We start from the raw sequence: 25,542 nt of genomic DNA, 5'->3' as shown, positions 1-25,542 counted from the left end.
GTGTCCCATGCAATACGTGCCCTCCTTAATACCCACCACTAGGCTCACCTATCCCACCACTCCCCCTCCCCTCAGTTTGTTTCTCAGCGTCCACAGTTTCTCATGCTTCATCTCCCCGATTTCCCCCAACTCACTTCTCCTCTCTAACCCCCAATGTCCTCTGTGTTATTGCTTATGCAACACAAATAAGTGAAACCATATGGTAACTGACTTCCTCTGCTTATTTTACTCAGCCTAATCTCTGGTCCCATCCATGTTGATAAAAAAAGTTGGGTATTCATCCATTCTGGTGGAGGTGTAATATTCCATTGTATATATGGACCTCATCTTTATCCATTCACCTCTTGAAGGGCATCTTGGCTCTCTCCAGTTTGGCAACTGTGGCCATTGATGCTATGGCGACACAGATGGCCCTTCTTTTCACTACATCTGTATCTTTGGGGTAAATAGTACTGCAATTGCAGGGTCACAGAGTAACTCTATTTTGAATTTAAGGAATCTCCATACTGTTTTCCGAAGTGGCTGCACCAACTTGCACTTCCACTAACAGTGTAAGAAGGTTCCCCTTTCTCCACATCCTCTCCAACACTTGTTGTTTACTGCCTTGTTAATTTTGTTAATTCTAACTGGTGTAAGGTGGTATCTCAATGTGTGTGTTTTTTTTAAGATTTTATTTATTTATTTGACACAGAGAGAGATCACAAGCAGGCAGAGAGAGGGAAGCAGGCTCCCCACTAAGCAGAGAGCCCCATGCGGGGCTTAATCCCAGGGCCCCAAGACAATGACCTGAGCTGAAGGCAGAGGCTCAGCCCTCTGAACCACCCAGGCACCCCCTCAATGTGGTTTTGATTGGAATCTTCCTGATGGCTATTTTTCATGTGTCTGTTAGCCATTTGTATGTCTTCTTTGGAGACATACATGTTCCTGTCTTCTGCCCATTTTTTGACATGATTATCTGTCTTGTGTGTATTGAGTCTGAGGAGTTTCTTATAGATCTTGGATATCAGCTCTTTGTAGTGTCACTTGCGAGTATCTTCTATTCTGTAGGTTGCCTCTTTGTTTTGCTGACTGTTTCCTTTGCTGTGAAGAAGGTTCTAATCTTTTTTTTTTTTTTTAAGATTTTATTTATTTGACACACAGAGAGAGATCACAAATAGGCAGAGAGGCAGGCAGAAAGAGATGGGGAAGCAGGCTCCATGCTGAGCAGAGAGCCCGGTGCGGGGCTTGATCCCAGGACTCGGAGATCATGACCTGAGCAAAAGGCAGAGGCCCAACCCAAAGAGCCACCCAGGCAACCCTGATCTTGGTCAAGTCCCAAAAGTTGTCGCTTTTGTTTCCTTTGCCTTTGGGGACACATCTTAAAAGAAGTTACTGTGGCTGATGTTGAAGAGGTTACTGCCTATGTTCTCCTCTAGAAGTTTGATAGATTCCTGCCTCATGTTGAGGTCTATTATCCATTTCGAGTTTATCTTTGTAAGCTATGGTGTAAGAGAATAGTCAAGTTTCATTCTTCTATACATAGCTGCCCAATTTTCCCAGCACCATTTATTGAAAAGACTGTCTTTTTTCCACTGGTTATTTTTCCCACTTAGTCGAACATTATTTGACCATAGAGTTGAGGGTCCATATCTGGGCTCTCTACTCTGTTCCACTGGTCTATGTGTCTATTTTTGTGCCAGTACCATGCTTAGTGATCACAGCTTTGTGGTAAAGTTTGAAATCAGGCAACATGATGCCCCCAGCTTTGTTTTTCTTTTTCAACATTTCCTTAGCAATTCGGGGTCTCTTCTGGTTCCATACAAATTTTTGGACTGTTTGTTCCAGCTCTTTGAAAAATGCCTGTGGAATTTTTATCGGGATGGCATTGAAAGTATAGATGGCTCTAGGCAGTATAGACATTTTAACAATGTTTATTCTTCCAATCCACAAGCATGGAATGCTCTTCCATGTTTTTGCGTCTTCTTCAATTTCTTTCATGAGTGTTCTGTAGTTCCTCAGGTACAGATCCTTTACCTCTTTGGTTAGATTTATTCCCACATATCTTATGGTTCTTGGTGCTACAGTAGATAGAATCGATTCTCTGATTTCCTTTCGTATATTTTCGTTGTTAGTATATAAGAAAGCAAGGGATTTCTGTACATTTATTTTGTATCCTGCCACATTACTGAATTATAGTATGAGTTCTAGTAGTTTGGGGGTTGAGTCTTTTGAGTTTTCCATATAAAGTATCATGTCATCTTCGAAGAGAGAGAATTTGACTTCTTTGCCAACCTGAGTACCTCTTATTTCTTTTTGTTGTCTGCTGTTGTTAGGACTTCCAGTACTATGTTGATCAACAGTGGCGAAAGTGGACATCCTTGTCGTGTTCCTGATCTCAAAGGGAAGACTGTCAGCTTTTCCCCATTGAGGATGATACTCACTGTGGGTTTTTCATAGACTTTATGAAGTTGAGGAATGTTCCCTCTATCCCTGTACTTTGAAGTGTTTTAATCAGGAACAGATGCTGTAACTTGTCCAGTGGTTTTTCTGCATCAATTGAGAAGACCAGATAGTTTTTCTCTCTTCTCTTATTGACTTGTTCTATCACATCGATTGATTTGCAAATGTTGAACCACCTTTGCATCCCAGGGACAAATCCCACCTGGTCATGGTGGATAATCTTTTTAATGTACTGTTGGATCCTATTAGCTAGGATCTTGTTGAGAATCTTGGCATCCATATTCATCAGGATATTGGTCTGAAATTCTTCCTTTTTGATGGGGTCTTTGCCTGGTCTGGGGATCAGGGTAATGCAGGCTTTACAGAAAGGGTCTGGAAGTTTCCCTTCTGTTTCTATTTTTGGAAACAGCTTCAGAAGAATAGGTATTATTTCTTCTCTGAATGTTGGAAGAATTCTCCAGGGAATTCGTCAGATCTGGGCTCCTGTTTTTTGGAAGTTTTTGATCACTGCTTCAATCTCGATACTAGATATTGTCTATTCGGGTTGTCAATTTCTTCCTGATTCAGTTTTGGAAGTTTATAGGTTTCTAGGAATGCATCCATTTCTTCTAGGTTGCTTAACCTATTGGCATATAACTGTTGATAATAATTTCTGATGATTGTTTCCATTTCCTAGGTATTAGTCATGATCTCTCCCCTTTCATTCATAATTTGATTAATTTGGGCCCTCTCCCATTTCTTTTGGATTAGTTTGGTCAGTGGTTTATTGATCTTATTGATTCTTTCAAAAAACCAGCTTCTAATTTCATTGATGTGTCCTACTGTATTTCTAATTTCTATCTCATTGATCTCTTCTAATTTTGATTATTTCCCTTCTTGTGTGTGAGGTTGGCTTAATTTGTTGTTGACTTTCCAGTTCTTTGAGGTATAAAGAGATATGGTGTATTCTGGATTTTAAAATTTTTCTGAGTGAGGCGTATTTCCCCTGAGGACCACATTTGCTGTATCCCTTAGGTTTTGGGACCAATGTGTCTTCATTCTCATTGGTTTCCATGAATTGTTTAAGTTTTTCTTTGATTTCCTAATTTAGAATCTAAAATTATTATTAATCTTTTTTAAAAAACCATCTGTTTACTTTTCCTCAGAGGGAATGTATTAATAAAGAACTTACAAATGATTTTTGTGATCACACTAAGCAAAAAGAAGAGATTGACACTGACTCATTAAAAACAAAATTAAGGGACACCTGGGTGGCTCAGTTGGCTAAGACTCTTCCTTCAGCTCAGGTCATGATCTCAGGGTCCTGGAATCCAGCACCACACCAGGCTCTCTGCTCAACAAAGAGCCTGCTTCCCCTGCTGCTTCCCCTGCCCTGTCCCCTGCCTGCTTCTCTGCCTAATTGTGATCTCTGTCAAATAAATAAGTAGAATCTTTAAAAATAAATAAATAAATGAATGAATAAATAAGAAGATTAAAACCCTTTCCTTCACCCCCATCCCACCATATACACTGCTATTTTTTTTTTTAAATAGACATTTCATTTCTAGGCCATCATGTCTCCAGCCTACACCCAGAACTGTTACATCACATGCCTATCAATCTCCATCTCGGATCCTAACCTCAAGCTTTGTTTTGTTTTGTCTCCCTGTAAGCTCTAAATCAAAAGAGACATTCAATTCTGCAAGGCTCTATGGTACAGGGATGAAAGACACCCCAACTCTTTCCTTCTCAAATGGGCTCAGGCTATTAGCTATGTCGATGGGTAATTCCCATACATTTTACAATATTTGCAGGGTGCCTGGGTGGCTCAGTCCGTTAAGCTTCTGCCTTCAGCTCAGATCGTGGTCCTGTGGTCCCGGGATCGAGCCCCACATTGGGTTCTCTGCTCGCTGGGGAGCCTGCCTCTCCCTCTCTCTCCTCCTGCTTGTGCACACTCTAATAAATAAAATCAATCAATTAATCAATAAAAATAAAACATTATTTGCCTATTCCTGGAGGAAGACTGCCATTACCACTCTTGTTCAAGTTGTAATTTCCCTATTTTTATCCCTTCCATATCCCTCTCTTCTCTTCTGCTGATGTTCTATTTTTCATTACTTAATCTCCTGGCTTACAATGCTATTTGCTTTTTAAGGTATGCTAATACTTCCTTGTTTTGCATATTTCTCCCCATAGAACCTAACCAATGTCATGGCAAAGGCAAATGTGGCAGTTACTAAAAATTTCCTGTTTTATATGCATGGCTTTGGCTTTATAGTGAATAAAATTCTCCAGGGAATATAAATGGTCACTCACATATGAGGAATTATTATACAATACATGGGAAGAGGTCATTAACAATGATTTATTGCCCCCAAAAGGTCAAATCAAAGGTTATATTAATATAATTTCATGTTTACACTTTCTTTCATCCAAAAAATTCAAAGCCATTTTCTAAGATTAACCTTATTAACTTCACAAATGTGCACCAATGGTAACTATTACCTTTTACCAACGCTTAAGGGCTGGTTCCAAGTAAAAGAAGAGGGCAGGACACCTAAGTGTAGCTTGCAAGAGTGCCTAAGGAACCACACTAAGTGGGACACACTTCTCCAGCATCTTCCCACCTTTATCCACAACCCCTGTCCCCTATATAAAGGAATTACTTTATATTACTTTATATTGATCTTTTAGGGACCGCAGAATCACATGAATGGTATCACTCACTACCTTTTGCAGAGGAAAACCGGAGGCCCTAAGAAGTGACCTGCCTAGGTCATGCAGCCAGAGCCAGCTTAATGGGCTCAGAGGTAACGCTCAACCCTCGGACCAATTCTTCCTTCCTCTCCCAAGGGCAGCACAGCCTCTGCAGACTAAGCTAATCTACATTTGATGATTTGTTTTTTCCCACTAGCAGCTTGCTCTCAATCACACAGTCCATTTTCTATTATAAATCAATAGCTAGCATGCATTACTAGGCCTGTATAAAACAACTGGGATTAAATTTACACTAGGGTCTCTGCTCTCAAAAGCTCACACTTTTTTTTTCATTGTGGGACATGCCATGCTTACCTAATATGATTCCTGCAATTCTTCTTAAAGTAAGTAGACAGGTAGATATGTGTAATTACACTGCTTAATTTATCCATGTTCTGAAGTCTGATTTGCTAATTTTCTGTCCATTTTATTTTCTCTGCATTTCTTTCTTTAGAAATTAATCTTTCTTTTCACTAAATACAAGTTCTGATACAAGTGAATACTTTCTTTGACACTGTTTACAATGAAAGAGTTTAGATTACTGTCATTCATTTCTCATTCTCAAAGATGTTGCTCTTTATATTTTTAGCTCCTTTATATCTCCAGGTGGGCTGATCACAGTAAGTTTTCAAAAATATTTTTCTTCCTGATATGAGGAAGCGGTGATGCAACATGGAGGGTTAAGGTGGTAGGAGAAGAATAGATGAAACAAGATGGGATTGGGAGGGAGACAAACCATAAGTGACTCTTAATTTCACAAAACAAACTGAGGGTTGCTGGGGGGAGGGGGGTTGGGAGAAGGGGGTGGGGTTATGGACATTGGGGAGGGTATGTGCTGTGGTGAGTGCTGTAAAGTGTGTAAACCTGGCGATTCACAGACCTGTACCCCAGGGGATAAAAATGTATTGTATGTTTATAAAAAATAAAAAATTAAAAGTTAAAAAATATATATTTTTCTTATGTTACTGATTGTTTGTCTTTCTAATTCTATAAATTGGAGTCATCTACTTTATATATTCTTCATAGCACCAAAGTTAAGTTTAGAAACTCACAACAGACGTAAGGCTTTCAATCTCAGCAAGTTCGAAATGATTATAAAATCCCTCTTGCTTTAAAAATATAAAATAAAAATAAATAAAAATAAAAATGAGTATCGATCATGTGGTTATTTTACTGCATTTTGCCCATTATTATTATTATTATTTAAACAAAAGGAAAATAAACAAAGAGAAGTGATGGTACCAATCATGGTGAAAAGAACGAAATATCTCTGATTCAATACAGTTGAGGCAAAGATGGGAATTATTGAGAAGAGGTGAGTATTTAAATTCATTTGGACAGTCATTAACATAAGCTGGTCAACCAGGTATTCCATTGTGAAGAAAAGAACAAAATTAGGGGCCTGGCTGCCTTAGAGCACAAGACTCTTGATTTCAGGGTCATAGGTTCGAGCCAGACATTGTCGGTAGAGTTCACTGAAAAAAAAATGTAAGGGCACCTGGGTAACTTGGTTAAGCCTCTGACTCTTGATTTCAACATGAATCACGATCTCAGAATTGTGAGATTTGGCTAATGTTGGGCTCTGCGCTAACCAGGGAGCCTACTTGAAATTTTCTGTCTCTCCTCTCCCTCTGCCTCTCCCCAACTCTGCACCTGGGCACATACTCTCTCTCTCTCTCTCTCTCTCCCCTTAAAAAAAGAATTAATTTAAAAAATGTAAAACTTCAGAAATGCTGAAGACCACAAATGGTTGCACATACAGCTAACACAAAGAAGTCCCTGTCAACACTGAAGAGTCAGTGCTCCAGGCTGCACTGCCATGCCGTAACTCAAAAACAGACGTTAGTCTCAATCTATGTACAAAGGCAGGCACTTTGTGGGAACTAATATATTCTCCAGGTGAGTGTGGGCTTTGATCAGCCAGTGCCAATGCTTTATTTTAAAAAAGAATGTATGGGGGCGCCTGGGTGGCTCAGTGGGTTAAAGCCTCTGCCTTCGGCTCAGGTCATGATCCCAGGGTCCTGGGATCGAGCCCCGCATCGGGCTCTCTGCTCAGCAGGGAACCTGCTTCCCCCCACCCCCCGCCTACCTCTCTGCCTACCTGTGATTTCTGTCTGTCAAATAAATAAATAAAATCTTTTTAAAAAAAGAAAAAAAAGAATGTATGTAATAAAATATATACATGTGGGGAGGCCTGGGTGGCTCAGTGGTTAAAGCCTCTGCCTTTGGCTCGGGTCATGATCTCAGGGTCCTGGGATCAAGTCCCGCATCGGGCTCTCTGCTCAGCAGGGAGCCTGCCTCCTCCTCCCGTCTCTCTCTGCTTGCCTCTCTGCCTACTTGTGATCTCTCTGTCAAATAAATTAAAAAAAAAAAAAAAAAACTTAAAAAAATATATATACATGTATGTATACACACACACACGGATATATATATATCTCATGATTACTGCAAAAGGCTTGACAATTGCAGCATATCATTAAGCTTTTTTTTTTTTTAAAGATCTTATTTATTTATTTGACAGACAAGAGATCACAAGTAGGCAGAGAGGCAGGCAGAGAGAGAGAGGAAGCAGGCTCTCCGCTGAGCAGGCAGAGAGCCCAATGTGGGACTTGATCCCAGGACCCTGAGATCATGACCTGAGCTGAAGGCAGAGGCTTAACCCACTGAGCCACCCAGGCGCCCTATCATTAAGCTTTTTTTTTTTTTTTTTTAAAGATTTTTTCTTATTTATTTGCCAGAGATAGAGAGAGAGAGTACACACAAGCAGGCAGAGAGGCAGGCAGAGGCAGCGACGAGAGAAGCAGGCTCCCCGCCGAGCAAGGAGCCCGATGCGGGACTCGATCCCAGGACCTTGGAATCATGACCTGAGCCGAAGGCAGCGGCTTAACCGACTGAGCCACCCAGGCGTCCCTATCATTAAGCTTTTTAATGAAAACAAAATCAGTGTTAGGATTTACATTTATACTGTGGTAAGAAAAGAGCTGGAAGGTCTAAGCTGGAGAAAGAGTAAAATGAATCTAGCCACTGAATCTTCTCATTCCTTTCAGACTCCAGTTTTTAGATTCAGAGTTTTGAGATTTGCTTTGGCTGGCCTAAGACTTGTGTCTTCGTGCTCTAAACCCAGTCATGAAAAAGGAGGAGCCGGGGGGGATGCCTGGGTGGCCCATGGTTTAAGCAGCTGCCTTCAGCCCAGGTCATGATGCCAGGGTCCTGGGATGGAGCCCCGCATGGGGCTCCTTGTTCGGCAGCAGCCTGCTTCTCCCTTCCCACCTGCATGCCACTTCCTCTGCTTGTTCTCTCCCTCTAAATAAAATCTTTTTTTAAAAAGCGGGGGGCGGGGGGAGCAACTGGATGGCTCAGTTAGTTAAATGTCCAATTCCTGGTTTTGGCTCAGGTCGTGATCTCATGGCTCATGGGATCAAGTCCTGAGTCAGGCTCCGTGAGGCATCTGCTTGGAACTTTCTCTCCTTCCTCTGCCCTTACGCCCACCCTCTCTCTCTCTCAAATAAATAAAAGATCTTTAAAAAAAAAAAAAAAAAAAAAAGATACCGCATAAAGTAGGGTCAAGACTGAATTAGTGTTCTAAGCTCAGAGGAGTGTCGCATCAGATGCTCTGGGGCCCTGGAAAAGCAGGGTTTCAGAGGCAGAAGAGAGCAGGGGAATGACAGATGTGAGGAACAGCACAGACCTGCTGTGCCACTACGAGTTTGCAAACTCTCTAAACAAACTTTTGACCAAACACCAATTCTAAGTTTGAGCTCTACAAAGGTCACACTAAAATGCTAACCCTGGATTAAAAAATATCCTACAAAATGTACTTACTTATAGCTCCGAAAATAAATCTTCCCATTCAGTGCAGTGAAGTGCAGAACATACTCTAAACCAGCCAGGCGGATATTTGCTACTGTGGGGCCTCTGAAGAAATCTGAAAACAAATTCAAGGTTGTTTAAAAAAAACAAAAAACAAAAAACTAACATGCTTTTAAATTCAGTTACAGAAAGCCAGACTGTAAAATGCTCTATATTGAATCAATACATACCTAAAAAGATAAACAGGTGGCACAAAAACCAATCCCTGAGAATGTCTGAAAGACCCACCACCCCTCTACCATGTAAGCTCATGACTTTATTTCTGTATTTAGTTCACTGACCCATGTAGTTTTTCAGTTTTGAAATTCTCACTCTAGGGACACCTGGGAGGCTCAGTTCGTTGAGTGTTTGCCTTCGGCTCAGATCATGATCCTAAGGTCCTGGGATGGAGTCCCACATCAGGCTCCTTGCTCAGTGAGGAGTCTGCTTCTCCCTCTCCCTGCCGCTCCCCCCTGCTTGTGCTCTCTGTCAAATGAATAAATAAAACCTTAAAAAAATTTTTCTCTCTCACTTTCCCTCTGCCCCTGCCCCCACATACTTTTTCTCTCTCTCATAAATTGTTGTTTTTTTGTTTTGTTTTTTTTTTAGGATGGCAAATTTCTATAAAAACAGCTGTTTAGGAGTACCTGGGTGGCTTAGCTGATTAAGTGTCTGACCCTTGGTTTCAGCTTGGGTCATAATCCTAGGGTTGTGGGATCAAGTCCTGCATAGGGCTCCACACTCTAACATGGAGTCTGTTTGTCCTTCTCTCTCTACTACTCCCCCTGAACTCTCTCAGATAAATAAAATCTTAAACACACACACACACACAGCCCAAATAGCTGTTCAAACTTTGAATATTAAATCAAATTAGCTTTGTTTTATGTAGAGGCCAACACGAAAGAAATTCTAATGGAAATCTCAATTATATGAGCAAAGATAATAAATTGTTAACACCAGAAAAGAACCACTGAGATCCACGAGTAGGCTATTTTCCCCATAGTGTGGTAGTCATACCACTGGTGGCACATGAGATGATCTTAACAAAACCAAAAGCATTACTGCTTGATTTATCTAAAGTTCTACAAAATGCAAATAATCCATAATGACAGAAAGCAAACTTTTAAAATACAGAAATAGGATAGACTGCAAAGGGACACAGGCTAATTTTGGGGTGTAATAGGTTCTATAACTTGACTGCAGTGGTGTTTTCACAGGTGTATCTATATGTCAAAATCCATCAAATTTTAAAAACTTTAAGTAGGTAGACTTGCCACAGACCTGTACTCCGGAAACAAACAGTACATAATATGTTAATTTTTAAAAATTTAAGAAATTTTTTAAATCCCTGAAAAAAAATGGAGACTTGCTTACATGTAAAATTATCTCAAAAGTTGTTTAAAATATAATTTAAAATGAAAAAAATTTAAAGTAATCCCTAAAAATAAAAATCAAATGAACCTGTGTACTGAGCATTATCATACAGAAAAGAACTATTTTAAATGACTTCAAAACACAGTGATTTGGGGACACCTAGGTGGCTCAGTCAGTTTAGCATTTGACTCTTAATTTCTGTTCAGGTCATATCTCAGGGTCCTGGGAGCCCCAAGCTGGACTCCACACTAGTGAAGTCTGCTTGAGATCCTCTCTCCCTCTCCCCCGCCCCATGCTTGCAGTCTATAAATAAACAAACAAATCTATCATAAAACACACACACACACACACACAGAGTGAGTTGACCACATATTCTTTTTCTTTTCTTTTTTTAAGGGATAAAGAGCAAGAGTGAGAGTGGGGGCAGGGAGGGGAGGCAGAGAGAGAATCCAAAGCAGGCTCCATACTCAACATAGAACTCGAGTTCATGACCCCAAGACCGTGACCCAAGTCAAAATCAAAATCAACAGTCAAATGTTTAACCTACTGAGCCACCCAGGTGCCCCTGACCATATTCTCAACAGGGTATATTTTATAGACAAAACCACAAAACTTTCAATGCACTCAATATTCATATTATCAGTAGTAACACTGGTATTTTATTCTGAGACTACTGTATGGTTAGTACAGTATAAAATAAACACATACTTGTTTGGATTATGGAAAACCCTTATTTTTGTCATGGATGAAAGAAGAATCATATGTGAAGTCAATGAAGTTAAGATCCTAATGTCCTTAAATTTGAATTAGAGAAGTTTCAGTATGAACTCAGGATACATTTTATCTGAACAAACAAATTTCAAAGTTTTGTTCACTAAAAAAGCCTACAAACAATGGCCAACCATGAAACAGTTCCTAGCACTCAGACTATGATTTCTAAAATAATTTCTCAATTTAAAAAAGTTCAGGGCTGGGGCGCCTGGGTGGCTCAGTGGGTTAAAGCCTCTGCCTCCGGCTCGGGTCATGATCCAGGGTCCTGGGATCAAGCCTGCTTCCTCCTCTCTCTCTCTGCCTGCCTCTCTGCCTGCTTGTGATCTCTGTCTGTCAAATAAATAGGTAAAATCTTAAAAAAAAAAAAAAAAAAGGGCGCCTGGGTGGCTCAGTGGATTAGGCCGCTGCCTTCGGCTCAGGTCATGATCTCAGGGTCTAGGGATCGAGTCCCGCATCGGGCTCTCTGCTCGGCAGGGAGCCTGCTTCCTCCTCTCTCTCTCTCTGCCTGCCTCTCTGACTACTTGTGATTTCTCTCTGTCAAATAAATAAATAAAATCTAAAAAAAAAAAAAAAAAGTTCAGGGCTCCTTAGAGAAACAACTGATACCAGGAATGGAGCAATGAAGGTATAAGAGGAGTCTGCAACATCAAAGGGGCAATGAATTAAAATGTGTTGAAACTCACACTACCAAAAAGACTGACCGTAAAATGGGCAAGAATGATGGCTGAGATAAAGAGAGACATTAAGGAGTAAGGATATAGATGAAAAGCCTGGTTAAATATAAGGGGGGGGGGACGCCTGGGTGGCTCAGTTGGTTGGCCGACTGCCTTTGGCTTGGGTCATGATCCTGGAGTCCCGGGATCAAGTCCCGCATAGGGCTCCCAGTTCTGCGGGGAGTTTGCTTCTCTCTCTGACCTTCTCCTCACTCATGTTCTCTCTCACTGTCTCTCTCTCAAATAAATAAATAAAATCTTTAAAAAAAAAAAAATAAGGGGGTATATGGGTAGAAGTTAAGTTGGTTATGGTCAGAAGGAAAGCCTCAGCTTGGACCTTTATTCAATGGATCAATTCCAAGTAAAAATAAGGCCTCAAACATGGCTATGTCCATGAATAAATATACTGAGAAAGGGCACAGAAGGCTGACCAGGGTGTTGATGGGAAAGATCAGGGGACCTGGAGTTAAGAGAACAGATCCAATCCTGATTCTACCACTTACTAGCTCTTTACTCTGGAAAATGAATTAAATGATCTCATACTAATAAATACAATTCTTATAAAAACAAAACAAAACAAAGAAATGATCTCATACTATTACCATAATAAACTGAATGTTTTCCCCTTCCACCCCCCAATTCCTGCCAAATTCAGATGTTAAAGTCCTAACCCCTAATGAAGCTGTATTTGGGCCTCTAAGGAAGAAATTAAGGTTCAATGAGGCAGGTCATAAGGTTGAGGTTCTGGTCCCACAGGATAGTGTCCTTAAGAAACTGTACAAAGCGGACACCCTCCATTCTTCCCTTCCTCCCACACACAGACATGAAGGAAAAGCCAGGTGAGCACTTGGCAAAAGGCAGTAAGAGTCCTCATCAGAAATTCTGATCTTGGACTTTCAGCCACCACAACTGGGAGAAAATAAAGTTCTGTTTTTAAGCCACCCAGTGCATGCTTTTTTATAGCAGTCCAAATAAACTAATATGATCACCTTTGTAAGGCTGCAGATTACCGGACCTAAACTATGGCAGTTGTTTTAATCATTATATATTTTTCAAGTGGAGTTAAGAATTAGAAAACGAGGGACGCCTGGGTGGCTCAGTTGGTTAAGCAGCTGCCTTCGGCTCAGGTCATGATCCCAGCGTCCTGGGATCGAGTCCCACATCGGGCTCCTTGCTCAGCAGGGAGCCTGCTTCTCCCTCTGCCTCTGCCTGCCATTCTGTCTGCCTGTGCTTGCTCTCTCCCTCTCTGATAAATAAATAAAATCTTAAAAAAAAAAAAAAAAGAATTAGAAAACGAAAAAGGTTAAAAAAATTTAAATGATGGCTGATAAAGAGAAAGAGTAAGAAAAAGTAACCCACTTAAGGAGTTAAATTTTAAGAGAGACTTTAAAGGAACATTTAATAAAACTAACTTATTACTTGATTTACTCTCATCTTTGTATGTAAGAAATAGTAATATTAAAAAGGAACCAAAAAATTAGGATACCTTAAATCTATAAATAGATCTTTATATATTTTCTATAAAGAAAAGTAAGGCCATTAAGAATAACTCAAATCTACACCATATTTAAGAAAGCAAAACAGAAGCAAAATTCAGAATGAACAAAATGGGTACCTGGCATAAAAACACAGAAGTTAATAAGTTAACTTTTCTTTCTGGCCAATTACCAAAAAACAAAAAAACAAAACAAAACAAAAAAACCCTTCCTAAAAGGAAGCAAGCCCTTGATAAAATTCTCTTTCCCTACTGTTCTACTTTATTTCATATGAACACAAAACATACACCAAGGAGTGTGCAGCTGGTCTTACTTTGTATTTATGTTAAAAACTCAACTTCCCTTGGGGCCTGACAATCTCACTTCATTCCTCCACCTTTCTTCGTGAGATTCTTTTTTGGTTTTCACTCTCTTCCCCTCACCACTGCATTATGTGGTTATTCCTGCCATCTAGTGGAAGCATGAAATAATAAAGCTTTTATGAAAACCACTTTAAAAAAACAAACAAAAAACCACTTAAAACCAAATGAAAGCCTTCTCTGTTTTAATAAATATATACTGATGATTAATAATTATACAGAAGAACTAAAAAAGGCAGAAAACCTGGGCCAATGGAGTACAAGAACAAGAAATCTTGGCTAAAAACCACCCTTGAAATTTTGGGGTGTATAATATTGAAAGAAGGAAAATGTTAGTCATTGTTTTTCATGAAATTTTAAAAGATTTTATTTATTTATTTGACAGACAGAGCTCACAAGTAGGCAGAAAGGCAGGCAGAGAGAGAGGAGGAAGCAGGCTCCCCGCGGAGCAAAGAGCCTGATGTGGGGCTCAATCCCAGGACTCTGGGATCATGACCTGAGCGGAAGGCAGAGGCTTAACCCACTGAGCCACACAGGCACCCGTTTCTTTTTTTTTTAATTCATGAAAAATTCAGGTAAGAATAGCAAAAACTGCAACAAGTCAATTGTTCAGCATGGCCCTGACAGATGGCAGAGGCGGAAAAGCTCAGACTTTGGTTTCATTTTGGCTCACCTACTTAATAGCTCTTAACTTCTCTAAGCTTCCATTTCACCTGTAAAATGGACTATCACTAAACTCAAGAGCTCTAGTAAGGACTGACCAGGTAACAGCGGTACTTCATTCTTTAAAAAATAGCCATTTTTAATTTTTTATTTTATTTTTTTTTGACAGAGATCACAAGTAGATGGAGAGGCAAGCAGAGAGAGAGAGAGAAAAGCAGGCTCCCTGCTAAGCAGAGAGCTCCATGCGGGACTCAATCCCAGGACCCTGAGATCATGACCTGAGCCGAAGGCAGTGGCTTAACCCACTGAGCCACCCAGGCGCCCCAAAATAGCCATTTTTTAAAAAGATTTTATTTGTTTGACAGAGAGAGAGTACAAGTAGGCAGAGAGGCAAGCAGAGGGAGGAGGAGAAGCAGGCTCCCCGCTGAGCAGGAAGCCTGACACAGGGCTCCATCCCAGGACCCCCGGATCACAACTAGAGCTGAAGGCAGCCACTTAACTAAGCCACACAGGCACCCCTAAAAAATAGTCATTTTCTAAAAGTAATTCCTACATTCAACATGAGGCTTGAACTCATGACCCTGAGATCAAGAGTCTGATGCTCTACTGCAAATAACCCAGCCAAGTGTTCCCAAAATAGCCATTATTAATAAGAGAAATGAAAAGTTTTGAAAATTGCAATCCCAACAATAAGCCCATAAATAATCACAAGAAAAATGAAAGTAATGTGTCTGCCCACAAATGTTTTTCAGTTGGCTCAGATTTATTTTTGTTCTGTTTTTTAAGATTTATTTATTTTAGAGAGAGAAAGAACACAAGTCGGAGGAGGAGCAGAGGGAGAGACAGAATCCTCAGGCAGACTCCTAGCTGAGCACAGAGCCTAACACAGGGCTCAATACAGAGACTCTGAGATCATGACCCAAGCACTGGCTCAGATTTGAATAAATTATTATTTGTATTATTATATCTAATATAATTATATATAATTATATAATACTTATAATTATTGTAAATAAAATATATCTTAATATATAATATATATATCTCTTATTTATTATTATTATTTATTTACTTATAACATATACTCCATCAACTTTCCAAAAGTGATCTAGGGCAAAGTATATAAAAATCCAAAAGAAGGGCAACTAAAAAACTAAAGCAAAGCTTGTAAGAATGGTGCAGGAAGGGTAACCTGGGTGGCTCAGTCAGTTATGTAGCCCTGCACTGGCTCCCTGCTCAGTGGGGAGTCTGCTTTCCCCTTCTGACCCTCCCCCATCTCATGCTCTCTCTCTCTCTAATAAATAAAATCTTAAAAAGAAATTTTTTTTTAAGATTTTTTTATTTATTTACTTGGCAGACAGAGATCACAAGTAGGCAGAGAGCATGGGACGCCTGGGTGGCTCAGTTGGTTAAGCAGCTGCCTTCGGCTCAGGTCATGATCCCAGCGTCCTGGGATCGAGTCCCACATCGGGCTCCTTGCTCTGCAGGGAGCCTGCTTCTCCCTCTGACTCTGCCTTCCACTCTGTCTGCCTGTGCTCGCTCTCGCTCGCTCGCTATCTCTGATAAATAAATAAAATCTTAAAAAAAAAAAAAAAAAAACAAGTAGGCAGAGAGCAGACAGACAGAGAGAGGGGGAAGCAGGCTCCCCACTGAGCAGAGAGCCTGATGCGGTGCTCGATCCCAGGACTCTGGGATCATGACCTGAGCCGAAGGCAGAGGCTTTAACCCACTGAGCCACCCAGGCACCCTTTAAAAAATTTTTAAAAAGAAATTACAGAGAACAATAATGCCAGCTTTTCAGAAAAGGGAAGAAAGGGGTGCCTGGGTGGCTCAGTGGGTTGGGGCCTCTGCCTTTGGCTCAGGTCGTGATCCAGGGTCCTGGGATTGAGCCCCATATCCGGCTCTCTGCTCAGCGGGGAGCCTGCTTCCCTTCCTCTCTCTCTGCCTGCCTCTCTGCCTACTTGTGATCTCTGTCAAGTAAATAAATAAAATCTTTAAAAAAAAAAAAAAGGGTAAGAGAAAGTGATTTAAAATAGGTAAATTTATGGGGCGCCTGGGTGGCTCAGTGGATTAAAGCCTCTGCCTTCGGCTCGGGTCATGATCCCAGGATCCTTGGATTGAGTCCCGCATCGGGCTCTCGGCTCAGCAGGGAGCCTGCTTCCTCCTCTCTCTGCCTGACTCTGCCTACTTGTGATCTCTGTCAAATAAATAAATAAAATCTTAAAAAATAATAATAATAAATAAATAATAAAATAGGTAAATTTAATGTTAATCCCAGATAATGACAATAACTGTACACTGAGTTTTAAGAAGGTAACTCGTGAACACACAGGAAAAGAAGTAGTCATTACATAAATCACTAGGAACTAATATACTTCACTAAGAATGAGTCATCTGTAAGACAACTTCACAAGGTTGTGAGAATAAAGCAATACATATAAAGTACCCAGTACATGCTTGGCACTTTAGGATGACAATGAAAATGGATCAAAGGAGCTGGGAAGTCACTAAAGGTTTCCTCAGAAAGAAACTTGATCTGAAATTTGCAAGAACGAAAGAAACTAGGTAAGTAAAAATGAAATCAGAAAAGACAATAGGACACAATATATTTTTAATAAACCACTTTTTTAATGGAAAAAGGAGGAAAATTGGGAGAGATAAAAAACAAAATAAACCAAATTATAAGGGGTTATAGTGTAAAAAGCCCTGCATACCAGCCTAAGAAAAATTAAGAGGTTTTTGAGTTCAAAGTGGATGAGGTATAACCATTTTTTTTTTTAAAGATTTTATTTATTTGACAGAGAGAGAGAGAGAGATCACAAGTAGGCAGAGCAGCAGGCAGAGAGGGGGAAGCAGGCTCCCTGCTGATGCAGGGCTTGATCCCAGGACCCTGAGATCATGACCTGAGCTGAAGGCAGAGACTTAACACACTGAGCCACCCAGGCGCCCCAAGGTGTAACAACCTTCAAAATTAAACTTTTCAATTTTCTAAATTTAATGATGCCATAATGACAGGAAAGTTATAAGCCTTTTATGATTTATAAAATACTTTATAAATAGGCTGATACGAAGTTACTATAGCATCAAAAAATTATAATGATTTATGCAATAGAGCATCCTTAACCTCTCCCCTGCTAGTGGGGAATAAAAAAGTGAAAAGGAGGGAAAAAAGAAAGATCAAAAAGAAAAAGCTGTGTACCTACAGTGAAGTGGCCAAGTGTCACCAATGATGTCCTAGACTGCCCAACTCAGTTACCCTAAGGATAGTAAGTATTAAAATGCTTACCAATAAGAAGACTTTTTAGCCTTCTGTAGTCTTCTGTTACATCAAAATCATCACCAGCAAATATTAACATGGGTTTTGTTCCCTCAGGACATTTACTATTCTATGAAATGGAAAAAAAAATTATAGTGATATAATAATCAATTCTCAACTGTTTATAAGCTGATTTTACAGTAGTCGATAGTTATATACATTGATTAGTTTTCATATTTTGACTGTCCCAAAACTCTGATACTGATAAAATCTAAAGACTTGGGGTACCTGGGTGGCTCAGTCGATTAAGCGTCTGCCTTTGACTCAGGTCACAATCCCAGGGGGCTGGGATGGAACCCCACATCAGGCTCTCTGCTCAGTGGGGAGTCTGCTTCTCCATCTACCCCTCCCCCCCTGCTCATGATCCCTGTGTCTCTCGCATAAACAAAATATATTTTTTTTAAAATCTATGGGGTGCCTGGGTGGCTCAGTGGGTTAAGCCTTTGCCTTCGGCTCAGGTCATAATCTCAGGCTCCTGGGATCAAGCCCTGCATCAGGCTCTCTGCTCAGCAGGAGGCCTGCTTCCCCCTCCCTCTCTCTCTCTGCCTGCCTCTCTGCCTACTTGTGATCTCTGTTAAATAAATAAATAAAATCTTTTAAAAAAATCTAAAAACTTAAAACTACAGTTGCAACTTTTAAACTAAAATATAGTTTTTTGCTTCATTGCCTCACATTTTCAAATTAATAAGCAGTCAAAGAATGATGCAAGCTACTTTTTAACATTATTCTATTCAAAGAATAAAAAAAAAAGCTAAAATTGCTGCAAAACATACATAGCCCATTAACAGCATCTCAGAGTCTAAACAAAGTTAATTTCTGTGAATTATTTACTACCACTGTGCCTTTCCTACACTATCACATAAAAAACAGTATTTTTAGGGGTGCCTGGACAGCTCAGTCTCTTCAGTGATGTCTTCAGTCAGGATCCTGGGGTCCTCTCCTTTTGCCCCCCTCTTGGTGCATGTGCGTGTGTGTTCTCTCTCTCTCACTTGCTCTCTCAAATAAGTTTTTAAAAACTTTAATAAACAGTATTTTAAATGAAAACTAATCTAAACTACCAACTAAACATTCAAATGGGAAGAAACAGAATTTCATACAAGCTACAGAAAGTATGAGGAAACTTCACCAGAATGATTGGAGCTCTTACTATAAAAGTATTTTGTCCACTTTTGGATTTTTTTTTAATACAAAGAAGAACATGATATGAATAATAAGAACCTTTAAAAGCCACCAGAATAGGGCACCTGGGTGGCTCAGTGGGTTAAGCCTCTGCCTTCCACTCAGGTCATGATCTCAGGGTCCTGGGATCGAGCCCTGCATTGGGCTCTCTGCTCAGCGGGGAGCCTGCTTCCCTCCTCTCTCTCTACCTGCCTCTCTGCTTATTTGTGATCTCTGTCTGCCAAATAAATAAATAAATCTTTAAAAAAAAAAAAGTGCCACCAGAATAAAAGAAAAAAATCTAATAAAAAACAATTTTTTTAACTGAATGATTAATTTCTGAAGGCAAACAGCTGTTAAGTCTGAGCTTTCCATTGATTCTAGCACCACCACTCTGGTTCCAGTCAAGAACTATACAAATCTAGAAATAAACAAACAAACAAACAGACAAGAAAACAAACATCCTCTGCCCCAGGACCAGAGGTCACCTGTTGCTTCCCTGTTCACCATGACCACTTTTGTTGACACTCTGCTTCCAAACTCTGAATCTTAACTGTCTATACTTAGGAGGTGTGCCTAAGATCTGTCTGTGTGATCTAGGGCTTGAACAGACCTACCAGACCCAATGACTCTTCCACCTTCTGTCTGTGCTGACCCCTATGTCTATGGGATTGTTTAAGTATACAGAAGGTAGGAGAAAGTGATGTGACATCCTGACCACAATGCATAGTAATAAAAAATATCATGATAAGTCATGACCCAGTATACACATCATAAAAATGTAACTGAATGAGGGGGCACCTGGGTGGCTCAGTTGGTTAAGCATCTACCTTCCAGTCGGGTCATGATCCCAGGGTCCTAGGACTGAGCCCCCCATCGGGTTCCCTGCTCATGGAGAGCCTGCTTCTCCCTCTCCCTCTGCCCCTTGCGCCTGCTTGTGCTCTCTCTCTGTCTCTCTCTCGCTTGCTCACTCTAGCTCTACCTAAAATAAATAAATAAATAAAATCTTTAAAATATATATATATTTTTTTAAACATATTTTCAAAACTGAACAAGTTATATGAAACAGTACTTAACATTTAGGTCACTGATAGTTTTCACAATGTGAAAACCCAGAGCAAGAAGAAACTACAACACATGAGCTTTATTTGAATAGTCTGAAAGGCATAAAAATTCAAAACATTATATAAGTACTATGATTAAAATATACTCAAAATATCATAATTACGTGTCATCCTTGAACTAACATTCTGAATTACTACTTTTTTTAAGACATATTTATTTGAGAGAGAAAGAGGAAGAGCATGACCCCAGGGAGGGGCAGAGGAAGGGAAAAGCTTTAGCAAACTCTTCAATGAGTACGAAGCCCCATGCGGGGCTCCATCTTACGACCATCAGAGATCATGACCTGAACTGAAACCAAAAGTTGGGACGCTTAACCTACTGTGCCTGCCACGGGCCCCTGAATTAAGTTTTGTTTTTTTTTAAACAAAGTGAAAAAAGGGAAGTAATTCTTATAAATCACACACAGAATTCCCAAATAAAATATCGCCTGGCACCTGCAATGTATCTTATCCTATCTAAAATAAAACCAACTAGCCTTAAATTTTATCATCTCATTCATTAAGGCTTATGTTATGTAAAATAACCATCCCTAGAAGTCTGGCCACATCTTAGAAGACAGGGTAGCTCAGTTGGTTGGACGACTGCATTCGGCTCAGGTCATGATCCTGGAGTCCCAGGATCGAGTCCCACATCGGGCTCCCAGCTCCATGGGGAGTCTGCTTCTCCCTCTGACCTTCTCCTCGCTCAAATTCTCTCTCACTGTCTCCTTCTCAAATAAATAAATAAAATCTTAAAAAAAAAAAAAAAAAAAAGAAGACAGAGTCCTAGAATAGTCACTCAATTTCCTGGTAGAATAGAATCACCTGTTGCTTGAGAGTAAACAGAAGGATAAGGCAAGTAAAAAAGAAATACTGTTGGGCGCCTGGGTGGCTCAGTGGGTTAAGCCGCTGCCTTCGGCTCAAGTCATGATCTCAGGGTCCTGGGATCGAGGCCCGCATCGGGCTCTCTGCTCAGCAGGGAGCCTGCTTCCCTCTCTCTCTCTCTGCCTGCCTCTCCATCTACTTGTGATTTCTCTCTGTCAAATAAATAAATAAAATCTTTAAAAAAAGAAATACTGTTGAAAAGGTCTTAAAAATAAAAAGGTAGACATAAAAGGAAATAAATATGAAAAGAAAGTAAAAAACATGCAATTCCAAAACAAACTAAAAATAGAAGGTTATAATGGAATAATGAGGTAAAAGTGAAGGTCTGGCTAATAGTCTCTGTAGAGGTGGGCACCTGGGGGGCCAGATGAATGTCTGCCTTCGGCTCACGTTATGATACTGGGGTCCTGGGACTGAGCTCTGCATCCAGCTCCCTGATCAGCAGAGAGGCTGCTTCTCCCTCTCTTTCTTCCCCTCTCCCCTGTTCATGTTCTCTCTCTCAAATAAATTAAATAAATTTTTTTTAAAAAAACTTAAAAAAAATAGTCTGTGTAGGAACTACCAATGTAAGCAGATCATCGTCATCAATTAGTGACTTTTATAGTTATGGATATGCTCCATGAGTGAAAACTGAGTATTTAATTTTTAAATTGTTCTTGTTAGGAAAGATCTCACAATAATAATTTTGTGGTCTGGTACAGAAGCTATACAGTAACAGAATAATTTCTTTGCTTACAAAGTGAAATGCAAAGAGTGGAGGAGTTGGCATGCTCGCATCAGCCAGTGCGCACAGCCACAAACAGGTGACCAAGCAGCAGCAGTGACGAAGGTGAGATGGGGATATACTGCTCATCTCCAAAGGTTCATGAGTTGCAAAGACAAACTGTAATAAAATGATCGCTTCCACCATAATAAAGCATCACAGTTTACACACTTCCTCAAACACCTTCCAAAATACTATCTTCACTGATTAGCATTTTCACATATTACCTCATTTGATACTGTTATACCTATTTAATTTTTTAAAGATTTATGTATGTATTTTAGAGAGGGAGAGAGTTAAGAGCAGGGTGAGAGGCAGAGGGAAAGGATCTCAAGCTAACTCCCCGCTGAGCACAGAGGCCAACAAGGCTTGATCTCACAATCCTCGGATCATGACCTGAGCAGAAATCAAGAGTCAAACACTGACTGAATAAGCCATCCAGGTGTCCCCAATATTGTTACACCTGTTTAATACCTGACTGCAAGTGAAGGTCAAGACTTGTCCCATTACAAGTCATCTAAATGGCCAACACAAGCCTGCAAGCCAAATGTTCTGCCTCGAAATCTAGTCTCGGGCCACTGTTCTACCTTGTACCCGGTACCCGGGGAAGCTACTGTAGCTAAGTCTGGATCTGGTAAGAGTCTTTTTCAAACCCACACAAAACTTGCAAGGCATGTCATATATATTACAATTCTTTCAACTATACCATTGGTGACTCTCAAAGACCCATAAACTAAGAACAATTATGTAACTGTCCATTACAAACTTCAATATGATTCTTTCAATGTTTGATTATACCATTTACTATATGTATGACTCCAGGTCACCAATTAAGTCCCTCTGGATCCTGCTCTCCAACTCTACATAACAGAGAAAGTAATTTCAGGATTACAAAGGGTAGCCACGAAGTCTAAATAAATTAACTATTTGATAGAATATTTGATGGAACAGATTAAGCCAGAAACAGAATTGTGAAGGAGAAGAAGCCCAATCTGGACACAAGAACTGAATTAGGACAGTTTTCTTGCCTTTCTATTTTAGAATCCCATTCAAACAAAGGAGACACAAAGATGAAAGTCCTGAAGGGAAGGGCTGAACCAGCATTTTGGTGGCCAGCAGCCTAAATACTGTAGGGTCACCTAGAGCATCCTAGGTTTAGAACGGGGTTCACTTTGAAAACTCTGATACTGAGGTGCCTGGGTGGCTCAGTCAGTTAAAAATCTGCCTTCCGGGGGCGCCTGGGTGACTCAGTGGGTTAAAGCCTCTGCCTTCGGCTCAGGTCATGATCCCAGGGTCCTGGGATCGAGCCCCACATTGGGCTCTCTGCTCAGTGGGGAGCCTGCTTCCTCCTCTCTCTCTCTGCCTGCCTCTCTCCCTACTTGTGATCTATCTGTCAAATAAATAAATAAAAATCTTTAAAAATTAAAAAAAAAAAAATCTGCCTTTCGATCAGGTCATGATCCCAGGGTCCTGGGATCAAGCCCCACAATGGGCTCCTTGCTCTGCTTCTCCCCCAATCCCCACTTGTGCTCTCTCTCACTCACCCTCTCTCTCAAATAAATAAAATCTTTAAAAAGATAGAAAGAAAGAAAACTCTGGTATTTCTGAGGTTCCATAAAATAGGTGCTATGACATTTCAGAGGGAGAGGATAGCATTTAAACTATGGGCCCAGACATAATCGCTCTGTAGTCTAACTGCCAGAAGATCCACATTTGTGTTATATGCAGTACGACTTCTTTTTAAAGTAAAGTAAAATTTGCTTTTATCTCAGAGAACACTAGGATAAAAACAAAGTTCTTTCTCTTTAAACTACAAAACTGTAACAGTACTCTTCACCACAAGATGTCACTATTGGCCAAGAGCAATATTACAAAACGCCTTTTTTTTTCTTTTTTTGAAGATTTTATTTATTTGACAGACAGAGATCACAAGTAGGCAGAGAGGCAGGCAGAGAGAGAGAAAGGGAAGCAGGATCCCCGCCAAGCAGAGAGCCCAATGCAGGGCTCGAACCCAAGACTCTGGGATCATGACCTGAGCCAAAGACAGAGGCTTTAACCCACTGAGCCACCCAGGTACCCCCAAAATGCCTTTTATTTTTATGCTTAGTATCTTACCTTAATATCTTTCAGAGAGACAAATTTCTCGATGCCCAATTCAATCATATCCAGCACATGGTAGTCATACATACGACCTAGAAGGAAAATATATTTTCTTTTAAGTATTTATTTTTCCCAAACAGCCATCTTATATGTACCCACTTAATCTGCACGTTCAAAGTGTTAGTCTCTGCCTCCTTTTTCCTCTCATACCCCACCAAACATGCCCCTCTTTCTTAAACTTTTAACTCTACCTAGAACAGAATGTTGCGATCCTGGCCCTGAAAGAATCTTGGAAATTTAGCCAAACTCCCTTATTTTATATAAGAGTAAATAAAGGCTCACAGAAGGAAAAGGACTTGCCTACACCAGTGACCATGCCAGACCAAGTGCAATACTTACCAGGGAAGGGTTCATTTATGTGGTAGGTATGCTACTTTGTGTTTTTCTTCTCTAACACTGATTAAAGGTACATGTATTTTACATTAGGAAAATATCTGCAACTTTAGGTAAAGTGATATTTACATGCTTATTGTTTACCTGCAATCTGGTAGATAAAAAGGTTTATTCAAAATCACAAGAAAAATTTTTTTAAAAACTAGCTTAGAGCTTACTTTATACCCCTGAATCCTCAACACCATCAATTAACCTGAGTCACAAAATGACTTTGTAAATAACAATATGAGAAAGTAAATGACTGGGGCGCCTGGGTGGCTCTGATGGTTAAGCATCTGCCTTGTGCTCGGGTCCTGATCCTGGAGGCCCAGGATCAGGGTCCCCGCTCGGTGGGGAGTCTGCTTCTCCCTCGCCCTCTGCCCCTCCCTTTACTCCTTCTCCTTCTCACTCTCTCTCTCCCTCCCTCCTTTTCCCTCCCTCCCTCACTCAAATAAATAAATAAAAATCTTAAAAAATAAAAAAAGTAAGTAAATGGTATTTACCTATTACTAGATTATTTGGCCGCTTCTTATTATGGGAGCCAAACATAAATAAAGAGCAATCTGACTTCTTTGAAAAGAATTCCTGTAAAACCAAAAAAAAACTCTAATTAATGCATTAATACAAGCACTTTAAGAATCATACCTCTGAACTTTAAAAAAAAGTAATGAATACTTAATGAACTAGATAGGAATAAGCAGAGAGAAAGGGACTTTATTTCTAGCTTTTTACTATAATTTTCTGATTTGGGTGTACCTAAGGAAAAGAAATAAGTTCAGGACTAAAATGTGCTGGCTGCCTGGGTGGCTCAATCATTAAGCATCTGCCTTCAGCTCAGGTCATGGTCCCAGGGTCCTGGGATTGAGCCCCACATCCGGCTCCCTGCTCAGCAGGAAGCCTGTGTCTCACTCTCCCACTCACCCTGCTTGTGTTCGCGCTCTCGCTGTCAAATAAAGAAAATCTTAAAAAAAAAAAAAAAAGAAGACTAAAAACATGCTTAAGTTTAGATTACTCAATGAGAGTATTTATTCTCAGCTATGCAGTTTTGGAACAGCACACTGAGTATTTCATTTACTGAACAAAGGCCTTTATTCACTAGACATTACTACCATCAATGGTACATCTTACCATCCATTTAAAATACATATGAATAGGGCATCTGGGTGGCTCGGTTGGTTAAGCCTACAACTGGTTTTTTAAAGATTTGAGAGAGAGAGAGCGCACGTGCACAAGTATGGGCCAGGCGAGGAAGGAGAGGGAGAAGCAGACTCCCTGCTAAGTGCAGAGCTCAACTCCAGACTCAATCCCAGGATCCTGAGATCAAGACCTGAGCCAAAGGCAGCAGCCACTTAACCAACTGAGTCACCCAGGAACCTCTAAGCCTC

General features: G+C 40.3%; 1 protein-coding gene across 1 annotated transcript in view; it reads right to left on the bottom strand.

The window, feature by feature from the left end:
- RPF2 (ribosome production factor 2 homolog) overlaps positions 1–25,542 on the bottom strand; it is a 43,994-nt gene that overhangs the window by 4,315 nt on the left and 14,137 nt on the right. The window contains exons 5-8 of the mRNA XM_059399274.1: positions 24,661–24,742; positions 23,741–23,817; positions 17,687–17,786; positions 8,998–9,100 (exon numbers count right to left, since the gene is read on the bottom strand). Coding sequence (XP_059255257.1) covers positions 8,998–9,100; positions 17,687–17,786; positions 23,741–23,817; positions 24,661–24,742 — 362 coding nt within the window. The remainder of the gene's footprint in view (positions 1–8,997; positions 9,101–17,686; positions 17,787–23,740; positions 23,818–24,660; positions 24,743–25,542) is intronic.

This window comes from Mustela nigripes, chromosome 5 (assembly GCF_022355385.1).
Source record: "Mustela nigripes isolate SB6536 chromosome 5, MUSNIG.SB6536, whole genome shotgun sequence".
NCBI lineage: Eukaryota > Metazoa > Chordata > Mammalia > Carnivora > Mustelidae > Mustela > Mustela nigripes.
This window is presented reverse-complemented; position numbering and strand designations above follow the sequence as displayed.